General features: G+C 39.1%; 1 protein-coding gene across 1 annotated transcript; it reads right to left on the bottom strand.

Moving 5' to 3' along the window:
* Nucleotides 1-31: 31 nt before the first annotated feature.
* On the bottom strand, nt 32-1,399 carry LOC147847427 (putative receptor-like protein kinase At1g49730). The gene is made up of 2 exons (XM_087339210.1): nt 902-1,399; nt 32-306 (listed from the first exon to the last, which is right to left on the bottom strand). Exons 1-2 carry the CDS (start codon nt 1,356-1,358, stop codon nt 32-34), a joined length of 732 nt encoding a protein of 243 aa, XP_087195336.1. The 5' UTR covers nt 1,359-1,399.
* Nucleotides 1,400-12,669: the final 11,270 nt, after the last annotated feature.

Genomic DNA, 12,669 nt, shown 5'->3' with positions numbered 1-12,669 from the left:
AACCCATAATAAAAAGCTTTCTTCTTGTAGGTTAATAGCCTTGGTACCTCTCAGTCTTGGTGATGCAGAATCCTCGCAACGTTACAAGATGCCGGTGATGGAGGCGACCGAGAAACTCCATCTCTTTGCAGAACTCCTTCTCTCTTTGCCTCGAAACCCTGTACATTCTCTTCACAGCCGCGACAAGGCCATCCGCAAAGTGAGCTTTGTATACAGTTCCAAAGCCCCCCTTCCCTATGATAGTGCTGAAATTATCAGTAGATTTCTGGATCTCCGAGTAGCTGAATCGCCGGAATGTAGTCGAATCTGTGACAAAAAACAGAGCATCAATGACCCAATTCTTCGATTGGAACCAGAAATCCAGCACTATAAACCCTAGCTTGATTCGAAAATGGTTATCCATAGACCCTAGAACTATAAACCCTAGCTTGATTGGTAAATGGTTATCCATATACCCTAGCACTATAAACCCTAGCTTGATTCGAAAATGGTTATCCATATACCCTAGAACTATAAACCCTAGCTTGATTCGTAAATGGTTATCCACATACCCTAGCACTATAAACCCTAACTTGATTCGAAAATGGTTATCCATATACCCTAGAACTATAAACCCTAGCTTGATTCGAAAATGGTCATCCATATACCCTAGCACTATAAACCCTATACCGCAAAAAAATATCTGGTACTTAAACCTTAAGCTCCTAAAACCTTGTACTAAATCCAGAAGCTATACAATTAAACCCTAAATGCTACTCCATAAGACCTAAAACCTGACCCTAAACCTTAATACACAATCCCTACAACATTACTATACGAGACCTCAGATCCTAAAACTCCTGATTACTCAAAACTAATTCGCTAATCCCCAATGGCCCAGATTTATAGGGGAGAGACTGACCTCTGAGCCATTTCCTGAGTGGGTTCTTAGGGCTTTGAAGGACATCCTTGTGATTGATGTAACCATGAGGCGCTTCCACATTCTTCGCCAATTGCTTCCTCTGCCTCCTGATGAGGAACACAAGCAATGAAACCAGGGTGAGGGCCGTGACAGTGACAAGGACACCCAGGACAGAGATTAGGGTTAGGTGTGAAGATGCTGCACCATGGCCGCTTGCTCTGTTCCCTGCATAGCCAGAAGGATCGCCATTGCCGAGGGAGGAATTGTTGGAGGAATTGGGCAGATTGACAGTCATATTGGGGTGGTTTCTTGGGAGAGATCTAGGGTAAGGTGGGAGGGCTGGTAGAGTTATGGAAGGATCAGAGGGCAATGCAGGTATGGTTATGGAAGGATTTGCAGGTAATGATGGCAATTGAACAGGGGAAGAAGCTCCCCCACTACTAGATTTTCTGTCCATATCTTTCTCTCTGTCTCTCTCTCTCTTTCAATCTTTCTGTATATTTATATGTTCTTCCAGTATCCCTGTATAACCCCTACAGAATCCATAGCTGAATCAAAACAAAAAGAGGAAAAGCTCAATAGGGTCTGCAGGGTACCAATAGAAGCTCTCTGTTTACCATACTTTGATCTGTTTGCAGAGTGCTCTGTTATCATTGGAAATGAAGAAGCAAATATGATTAACATTAGAATCAGAGAAAGAGAGAGAGAGAGAGAGAGAGAGGCAGATTAGTCTGTTTTAGAATGTATGTGTGGTTTTTGTGTGGCCTTGAGCTGAAGTCATAAATATAGATGTAAATTCATGATCAGAGGAAGATGAGTACAATACAAAATACAAAATACAAATACAAAGAGAGAGAGCCTTCTTTTGCTGCTTCTGTAAGCTTCTTCATGAAGAAAATGTATGTATGTATGTATGTATGTATGTATGCATGCATGCATGCATGGATGTATGTATACAAAACACATACATATATACATTCAATCTCTATGTATGCATGCATGCATGCATGTATACAGAATACATACATATATACATAAATCATAATACATATATACATTCTATCTCTATGTATGTATGTATGTATGTGATGTAAGAGAGAGAGCCTTCTTTTGCTGCTTCTGTAAGCTTCTTCATGAAGAAAATGTATGTATGTATGCATGCATGCATGCATGGATGTATGTATACAAAACACATATGTACATATATACATTCAATCTCTATGTATGCATGCATGCATGCATGTATACAGAATACATACATATATACATAAATCATAATACATATATACATTCTATCTCTATGTATGTATGTATGTATGTGATGTATGTAATGTATACATACATACATACATATGTATATACATTCTATCTCTATGTCTCTATGCATGTATGTATGTATGTGTGTATGTATGTATGTATGTATGTATGTATGTATGTATGTATGTATGTATGTATCATTGTATGTATGTATGTATGTATGTATGTATGTATGTATATAAATCAAAGAAATTTGCTTCTCTGATTATGTCCTGCTTCCATTCTCTCTTTTCTTTTCAATTTCTCTCTCTCTTTTGTGAGTTTGGTGTTTGCTTCTCTGGTGCCACCCTGCCATGGCCACCTCACTCACTCTCTTGTCTTTCTGTCTCTGTCTCTGTGTCTCTGTCTCTGTCTCTCTCTTGGGTGGGGTGGGGTGGGGTGGGGCATTTAAACTCTTAGGTTTCCTTGTCCTTTTTGGTTTTGTTTTGAGTAACAAAAAGCTTCCTCCTCTCTTGAGTCTTTACCATATTTTGCCCATCCAACCCCCCAATCACTCACTATAAAGTTATGTTCCTTATGGTCTTTGTTTTCATAGCAAGTTATACACTACTTGGAACCTTTGTTTTCATATAGCACAGTGATATGTTCATTCTGGCCTTTGGTTTTATAGCTTGCGCGTGTGCTCGGGGGACTTTTGATGCCCCCAGGATCGTCCAAAAGCTCGAGAAAAAGAAGAAGAGCAAACACGTGTGTCCGTGCGTGCTTGCTTGCATTTGGGGAGGGCCCCATGTCACACTATAAAATCCAGAACGAACGGATATTTATTTATATTTGCCACCTTTGCTTATTCGAGTCGTGAAAAATTTCACAAACCAAACACTAAAAAAAGTAAAGGTTAAAAAAAAAACGTGGCATTCATGTTTTTTTTTCACCTCTCTCTATCCCGAGCCCCCCCCCCCCCCCCCATGATACACACCTAGATGAGGGAATCTCAACCCGAGCCTGGAAATGTTTCCAAATGTTGATCTCATCTTTCTTATCAGTTTAGGGGGGGGGCAATCTGTCTCATTGTTCTCCCCAATTGTATATGGTCTTGGCTTCAATTGAGCTCTTTGCCTCTTTCCATGGTCTTATGTTTAGGTTGCTAATTGGCTTCTCAAGTATACCATGGTTTCGCTTTGATAAGGTTATGGTGACACAGGATTGAAGATGCAAATTAAAGTCAATGATCCTATGTTTTTCCAATGGATGTTGGAGCACCTTACCTTTCTTTCGGAAATGGTTTATTTGGTCCTCTCGAGTGCCATGTGAGAAAACCCCCTTGTTATTATGTAGGACAAATAGTGAAATTGTCGCGAAACGGTTGGAGACTCCCAAAGTTAAAGAGTATGAGTCCAACAGTGCTATAAATTTTCCATTTGTGTGGATTTGAAAAAGTGCACCCTGGGGAGTAGTAGAATCTTAGGGCATATACCAATTTGTTCAAAAGGTTAATAATAATAGTTATAACTAAATTTGGATTAGTGGGTGTATAATTAGTACATAATCCGATCGTATTCTTTGTTAGCCCATGGGAGCTCATACAATTATCTAAATTGGACTGCTTTGGAATGGATCCTCGCTTTACTTGACCATGCTTGACATTGACTATAATTGACCCTCGATTGCTTCACACAGAGTGAAGTCAAGCATTTTTGTCTTAATTTCAATGTATTACATTGAGTGAAGTCAAGCATTTTGTCTTAATTTCAATATATATGTTACATTGAGTGAAGTCAAGCGTTTTATATTGATATTAGTTTCAATGTATTTGTTTATGAGGCCTTAAATTTTCCAACACAAATTAGACTGCATTTTCCGAGAGGGGAATTTACTCCCGGCTCATTTTAAACACTTAATTTAGTGGCCCTTTTTTTCCATTTTTATTTACTAATTTGTTTTCGTTTTTCTTTAACAATCTATTTATTATGTATTTAAAAGGAAAAACAAATTCGATTTGTTTTTAAAAAAGAAAATCAAGGAAATTTAAAAAAATATTCCGGATTCCCAAGTCCAAAACTCCGGAAAAGCAGATTCCGTACCACACGCTTTCTGCCAGCTCAGCCGGAGCTGCGTCCTACGTGGCCACGCACGTGCTGACGTGGACCTCCTAGGACCACTCCTTCCTGATGATGCTCATTCCCAATGATATATTCACCATATTTCATATACATATGTATGTATGTATGTATGTATGTGTATGTGTATGTGTATGTGTATGTGTATGTGTATGTGTATGTGTATGTGTATGTGTATGTGTATGTGTATGTGTATGTGTATGTGTAATGTGTATGTGTAAGTGTAATGTGTATGTGTAAGTGTAATGTGTATGTGTATGTGTAATGTGTATATATGTATGTATGATGATGATGCAATAGATCCTCCTCCTCATTTCTCATGTTGAGAGGTGTTTGGTCACATGTACATACCCACCATACAGACACCATACACCATACATACATACACGTGTAAGTGCTCATCCACCATACGTACATACCCACCATACATACATACATGTGTAATTGCTCATCCACCATACATACTGATACATACCTAGGGCTCGCTTCCTACATATAGCTCATCGACAAAAGAAAAGAAAATTGATTGCTCGCCTTATCCATACGTGTATTGTGTCTCTGGAATTGCCTGCCTTTTCCAAAGTCGATTAGTAGTAGATTTTGCCGAGCAACATGCTTCGGACACAAATCCAATCGAGAGGAGACAAGAAGACAAAGGATAGCTCCTCAACCCCCCCCCCCCCCCCCCCCCCCTCGATAAGGTTGGAGCTCGTATGGGTTTCCCATGCCTAGGTTCTTCTTGCTTTCAAAAAGCCTCCAAGTCTAAGAGACGTCCCTTTTCAGAATAGAACTTTTTTTTTTCGGGATTTGACAACAATTTACATACCCATTTTATCACTTTGCATGATTGCCCTTTAGGTGGTGCATCTTTCCCCGTCAAAAGAAAAGGTTATTTGATTTGGAAGGCTTTTCGAATAACGTGGTGGGGGGGATACAAAGCTTCGAATGAGAGCAATTGAGGGAAAAAGGTACAAATCATTACACGAAGAGGGACTGAAAAAAGACATTACATGGTAGAGGAGGATAAACATTGATAAATAATGCATTATAATTCGAACAAGAAAGAAAATAAAGCATTTCCTCCTAATGGCATTGTTGTTTGGTTATGCCTTAAGGCAGGGAAATATTGCTTCCAACACGAACGAATGCATCACTTGAAACATGAGAGTTTTGATTACATAAGCATATCACATCTAATTCCAGGTTCTCATAATAACTCTCACATGTGGAAGTCATCACTTTTTAATCATTTTCTACATGCATCGAGAGTTAGCTGCCATGACCACGATTTCTCACATACCCATGTGACATGGCACGACAAGACATGGTATCTTCTCAAAATTTCTTTCTCATCTCAATTTCATTGATAGATGGGTGTTGTTTCTTTCAAATAGAAGAAAGGTGTTCTCAATCTAAATGTGCTCCCCTAAGAACAAGACATCATGGTTGGGGACAGAAATAATTAATTTTCATAAAGTGTCATTTTGATACTTTTCACTATCAAATCACGAGAAATGATTATTGACGGCATGTTTGGGACTATGGTAAACTCAAGCGGGGTTTTGCATATCATGGTACACTTAAAATGACATTTTTACATCTTTTGCACATATGAGTACACGATGGCTCATGGTACATATGCCAATCCTACATGATGAAAAGTAGAGGGTCGAACTATGAACAATAGACATGTGCACAACGTTAGGGTGGACAATAACAAGCCGATGCTCATCCATATGGAATAGACTAACTGACACATCAAACAAATCAATCTTACAAAGCACCACAACAGTCATTCCTCGAGGATCAAACCAATGTCAATATGGTGATTGTCTACTACATTGGATTGTACTTGTGTGGAGAATACCAAGTTAGCCATAGCAAACAAATCATCAAGAGTATTATTGCCCAAAGAGGTCAAATATGAACCTACAAGAAAAAAGGAGTGTGCATCAAATATGAAAACAAATTGTATTTGTTGTTCACATGAGTAGATGGTGACAATACATTAGGGCTCATGCTTATGAACTTGTTTATTATTGATAAATTTGTAGTTGTCAACATTGAATCCATGAACATGCATAAATAAAGATATTGTGAACCGTGAGTTTGAGCTTGCCTTGGGCCTTGCAAAAAAGTTAAGCGGTTAGGTTTCCCAAGTTTCACTTTTGGTTTGTTCGAATTGATAATCATGATGTAAGCAACAAATTTCAAAATTGCTTGCAAATTAGTGCATTACCCTAACATTTTTTAATGTTTAGTTTGATGTTCGAAACTTTTATAATAGTCCTATTCATTTGTGCACATATGATGTTTAAGCTCCAAAGTGAGCTTAACTAAAACTTTGTCATGCCCTCCTTATGTTCATCTTAACTTCATACTAGACACATTCATTGAGATTGCATCGAGCAAATTACAATGGAGTATTTGATAGTCCAAGCTAAAATTAATCACCCATGTTTCCGTGACGTTTTAAAAGAGTTATGATGCCCTCCATCTGAATGATAGGCAATCGTGGCAAAGGACATATGATAAACTCCCTCAGAATGTTAATAAATGGCATAGAAATTAGAAGTTTCTTATTTTCCATGAAAATCTTCAATTAATAAGCACATCATCATATGCTTTTTGTCAGAAATTGGCATCTTGAAAGGATCTAACAAAAAACGATAATGAGCTACATCGATTTTAAATAAGATAACTTCCATGTTAAAACACTTGATTTTCGTGAAGATTTAACAAAGGAAAGAAATTACAAGTCCCATGCTAAACCAAAAACAATGGATAACATGATGATTAGCACTAGAAATTCATGGGTTACTCTCGAGAGATTCATCTTGGAAAGTGATAATAAAATGTCAATAATATAGATTATCTGTCAAATTAGAATCAATACTATGTTGCCATAAATAGACAAGAAAGATTATGATATATTTCGAGAAATTTAACCATGCGTTTTAGCCGAAGATATATCTAAATTTTCGAGCGAAACCATCACAAGATGCATTGCGCTCAACACACGATTGTCGTGTAAATGTTATATTGCCTTGTATATATATTATTAAAAAACCCACATGTTTTGTCTGTATTACTATGATAAAAAGCTAGACTCACTCCTTTCCACAAAATGGAATATCATCGTTAGAACCTTTGGGAATATAGTTCTTTGATACATGTGCAAAGAGAAGGTGTAATTTCTATAATAATGCACACTTCTTTTTTGCATTGCAATACACGCATTAATATATCCAATGTTGTTTCGTGGCATTTGCATACTTATACATGCATTGTTTTTCACAATTTCCAATGGATTAATTATACACACATCATACCTCTATCTTACTCATTTATACCTTCAATTAAAATCCGACGAAAGTTTCTTAGCTTTTCATACATACCATACGTGGAAGAAATATCATCACCATCTACCATGTCACACAGTGCTACTGAATAGATTTCACGCTCAACCGTACAAGCGTGTTATGTAAAGTCGATTTAACCCAAAGAGTAAGAGCACCATAATAGTAGTGCCAACCACATATAAATGAAGAAACATAAAGTATATTGCTTAGGCAAGCGAACACATAAGATAATATTACTCACCCTCAGTTTCTCCTTAACTTTTTTCTGTGGCCATGTCTAGTAAATTGATGAGCTATAAATTGAGAATGCTCTTTCTATCACACACGTACAAATATATTTCATCCTGAAATTTTTTAGCAAGGTTATTTGATCAAAGTATACCTCCCTCTATTTTGAGTATGCTCTACCACATGTATAATTATGAGTAGTTTGTTTCTAGTGGTTTTCATATACCCATAATGTTGGGTGTTCAAATGTGAAATGTTTGTTAGTTGCTCTTCCAAGTATATTTCAATTGTGGAGTAACCATTCCTAGGATGCAAAGTCCATGTTATATCTAGATAATAAAATTGATATGTGGAAGCATGGTTGTTTAGAATACCTACATTATGTCAATTCCCATCCAACTAGAGATAATCATATGGACTTCCCAATGATACTATGTTCCATATAATCGATCTAGGTTATCCCCTTGAACACCTTTCGTTTGTTTCAGTATATGAAAATTTGTTATACTTCCATGAGGTGAAAACAATACACAATCTATATATAATAATAATCCCATCAATACCAATTCGAGGATATGATTATATTATAGGCATAACCTTACGAACCAAGGGTAGAATAGTTAGGAAACTAGTTATCCTAGGTTTTGGGCCAAACCTATATGGACCTATGACACGTGGGAGCACGTAGTGGGTTGGGAGTCTTCAACGTTGAGCTATATAAAGGGGACTTGCTACCTCATTCATTATGACATTTTGAGATGTTGTTGAGACTCTATTGGTGAGGCTAAACTCTGTTCTTTAGATCCATTATTCAACATCCAAGGTGTAACATACGGTACTATTTGGTGGTATGGGACTCCGATGGTATTTTATGTTCATCTCAAATCCTTTGCTTTGGGGCCGTCAGTGTGGTGCTTATCATTAGTATGATTGCAATACGCTAGTTAATATAATGAAAACCTTGGTTCAAATAATCAAAACATGTGTCAAACATATGGATTATGTCGCATTAAAGAACGTGAATAAATATCTTATCATAAATTACATACAAGGTTGTTAATTCAAGAAGTTTCATCAACATTGATTTGTAGTTTAAGGATATCTTCACCACAAATCCGTTCTGAATGCGCATCCATTAACTTTTTTAATGGAGCACAATGACCCAATTTCACATGGCAATCACCTTCTTCAGTAACATGAAAACATGTATAGCTTAGTTGAGCTACCTTGACATGTGAGTGCATGGAGTGCATGTTAGTCATGGATTGGGGTCAATATAAAGAATTCCAATAGACAAAAAGTAGCCCTAAACATGCATAAAGGGGACATGTATGGGCTTTTCCCACTTGCAATCAACTCAAAACGGATCATGTCATAGGGTGAGCCATGTAGAAGCTGGTGTAATAAATTTAGCAAAATTGGTTAAGAATGGGATCAACAAAAGTTGACCTTTTATTACAAATAATGGATTGGCATGGGATGCCAAGATGTGGCATCAATACTTCATCAAAACATTAGCTAATGTGTTTGAGAAAGGTTCATATTAGATTATGGGCAATGAACATTGGAAGTGTTTCCACACATGGATAGGTTCAAAATATCACTACCTTTACAAGTAGTACAAAATGACCTTTGGGTGATGATAAAAACAGTTTTAAGTTGATTGCAAATATGTGAAAATGAGAACCTTATCGAGATCCTTCGTTTACTTATATGATTGTTTTTGGGGAAATAAAGAAAATTTGTGATGTACATCACAAATGTTCTCAAACAATTATATCTCATAAAGTTCAGAAAACCCTATTCAAGTTCGTTGGATGTATTTTAGGTGTAGGATATTAAAACTAGTAAAAACTACAATGGTATCTTATCCTTGCACGATTCTCTCAACAATTACGTTAAAGACTTTCTCCCCCATCTAATATATTATACAACACCACAATTTATGTGAAAGAGAATTTATGACATTTATGTTGTAAAGTCCATAGCATGACTATTGTGTGACTTGGTAACTAGTAGGATCTTAACAACATATGTGTGTGCTTCTATTTTGATTTTTGTAATGAGACATTATATGCAACGAGTTAAATTCGTGAAGGCTCAAGCTTAATGACAAGAGCCACGTGAAGATTTACCATAGTCGTCACATTAACTATGGTTAAAGAAGGTTTACTAAGGTGAAGAAGGTAATTGCATGGAACACATCGGAGATAAGAACATTGACTCAAGATCAAGCTAAAAATAGAAGAAGCAAAAATAGAGCAACACAAGATCAAGCTAATGATAGAAAAAGAAGAAAAAGAGGAGCACTGTCACGGATCATAAGCTCAAGAGACAAGCAAGAAGATAACCAAATGGACAAGAAAGAAGATAGTATTAAAGGAAAGACTCCATAACTGGTGCTGTTCACCTTGAATTCCTTCAAGGTGAACTCCTCTATTTATACTACATGGCATGCATACTTGTTGCACGCATGTGAATCTACAATAGAGCATGTAGGTATGCATGCATGTGCCAAGTGTAAATACTACAAGGGAGCAACTATGCACATGATGCTAGCAAAATAATAAGGATCAATTACATACATAACTATGTACTAGATATCTTGGTTAACTCATAATACTAGATTATAACATGGTCGTGTCAAGAGTTCGAATCTTGACATTATCCCCCCTCCTACGCCGCCTTCCCAAATCGGCCGCTGGTTTGTGGGGATATCGGTGATGAAAATCTTGGACGACCTCTGGGGCATTTTGTAAATTTGCCGATGGTTCCCACGTGGCCTCAGTCATGGGGTAACCTCAGACATGGGGTAACCCCTCCATAGGACGAGGTATTGCAAGTGTGGACGGTGCCAACACGAGTCAAGGATTTGGTCGACCTCGTATTCCTCCCCTGTCGTCAATTGCACAGGTGGTGGTGGTGGGGCCTAACGTCCTGGGAGTTGTGAAGCATAATGGGGTTCAAGGAAGGATTTGGTCGACCTCGTATTCCTCCCCTGTCGTCAATTGCACAGGTGGTGGTGGTGGGGCCTAACGTCCTGGGAGTTGTGAAGCATAATGGGGTTCGAGGAAGGATTTGGTCGACCTCGTATTCCTCCCCTGTCGTCAATTGCACAGGTGGTGGTGGTGGGGCCTAACGTCCTGGGAGTTGTGAAGCATAATGGGGTTCGAGGAAGGAGACATGAAAAACATCGTGAATCCGGAAGTGGGATGGAAGGGCGAGCCGGAAGGCGACGGGATTGATGCACTCGATGATACGGAATGGTCCCAACTTCTTGTAATCAAGTTTCGCACATGGACGAGTAGTAGAGATGTGTCGACGTAACAACCAGACCATGTCTCCAACGACAAAGTGTGGAGTGGAAGATCGATGGCGATCAGCCTGCTTCTTGTATCGTTCACTAGCAAGACTAAGCTCCAAGGATAAATCATGATGTAATTCTTCCAAAATGCGGGCGCGATCCTCCGCCGAAGGGTTCACGAAAGTGGTAGGAAGGGAAATGTTGAAGCGAGGATGTAAACCATAGTTGGCAAAGAAGGGAGTGACGCCAGTTGATGCATGGAGAGAATTATTGTAGGCGAATTCCGCGAGCGAAAGTAAGTTCACCCAATCATCTTGTTGGTAACTAACCGAGCACCGAAGATACTGCTCAAGGATTTGGTTGACACGCTCCGTTTGCCCATCAGTTTGGGGGTGATAAGCGGAGGACAACTTGATAGAGATGCCTAAAGTTTGTAGCAGGCGCTGCCAGAAGTGAGAGACAAACTGGGGTCCGCGATCCGAGATGACATCATCGGGGAGTCCATGCAAGCGTACCACATTGTTGAGTAGTAGATGCACCATTCCTTCTCCGGAAATGGTTTTGGAGCATGGAGTGAAGTGAGCCACCTTCGTAAACCGATCGACAACGACCAACACCGAGTCATAGCTATTGACCAAGGGTAGATCAGTTATCAGGTCCATAGAGATAGAGGCCCAAGGACGACAAGGACATGGAAGTGGCTGTAGTAAGCCGTATGGCCGATGATGAATGGCTTTGGAGCGAGCACAAACCTCACAACTCTTTATGACATATTCTTTGACCAACTTCCATGGTTGTGGCCACCAATACCCCCGAGAGATTAGCTCGAGGGTTTTCGCGACCCCGAAATGACCTGCAAGTGGGTCATCGTGGCATTCCCGCAACACCCGGGTGCGACATGGGCCCTCTGGGACGTATAAGAGATGATCTCGGAACAACAAACCCTCTTGTATGGTGAAGGTGTCAAGATCCTTCCTTTTGGTCGCCTTGGAGGGGTTTTGTAGACTATCTCGAATCTCGTTGGCGAACGCATCGGTCTTGGATGCATCAATGATTTGTTGGAGTAAAGAATCATCCTGCAACATATAAGTGGCAAAAAGATGCAATTGGTCGGGTTTCAACAAACTTCTAGATTGTTGAGCATAAGCAGCATCCCCAGGGCGGAGTGCAAGGTCAGCTCGGCGAGAAAGGGCATCAGCCTTCCCATGTTGGCCACCAGGTCGAAATACGATCTCAAAATCGTAGTTGGCGAGAAATGTCGACCAACGGGCCTGCCTTCGATTCAAAGTACGAGTGGTGGAAAAATAAACTAAATTTTTATGATCAGTCACTACCTGGACACGATGTTGTGCGCCGGCCAAGTAGGGTCGCCATTCTTCAAAGGCAGCAATGATAGCAGCAAGCTCCTTGTCGTAAATGGGATAATTGATTTCGGATGCCGTAAATTTTCAGGAATAGTAAGCCACTGGGTGCATTAGGTTGTTGTCGTATGCCTGGGAT

This window comes from Azolla caroliniana, unplaced genomic scaffold (assembly GCF_043228905.1).
Source record: "Azolla caroliniana isolate FFs.n. ecotype wild unplaced genomic scaffold, voAzoCaro1.0.p SCAF_1044, whole genome shotgun sequence".
NCBI classification, from domain to species: domain Eukaryota; kingdom Viridiplantae; phylum Streptophyta; class Polypodiopsida; order Salviniales; family Salviniaceae; genus Azolla; species Azolla caroliniana.
This window is presented reverse-complemented; position numbering and strand designations above follow the sequence as displayed.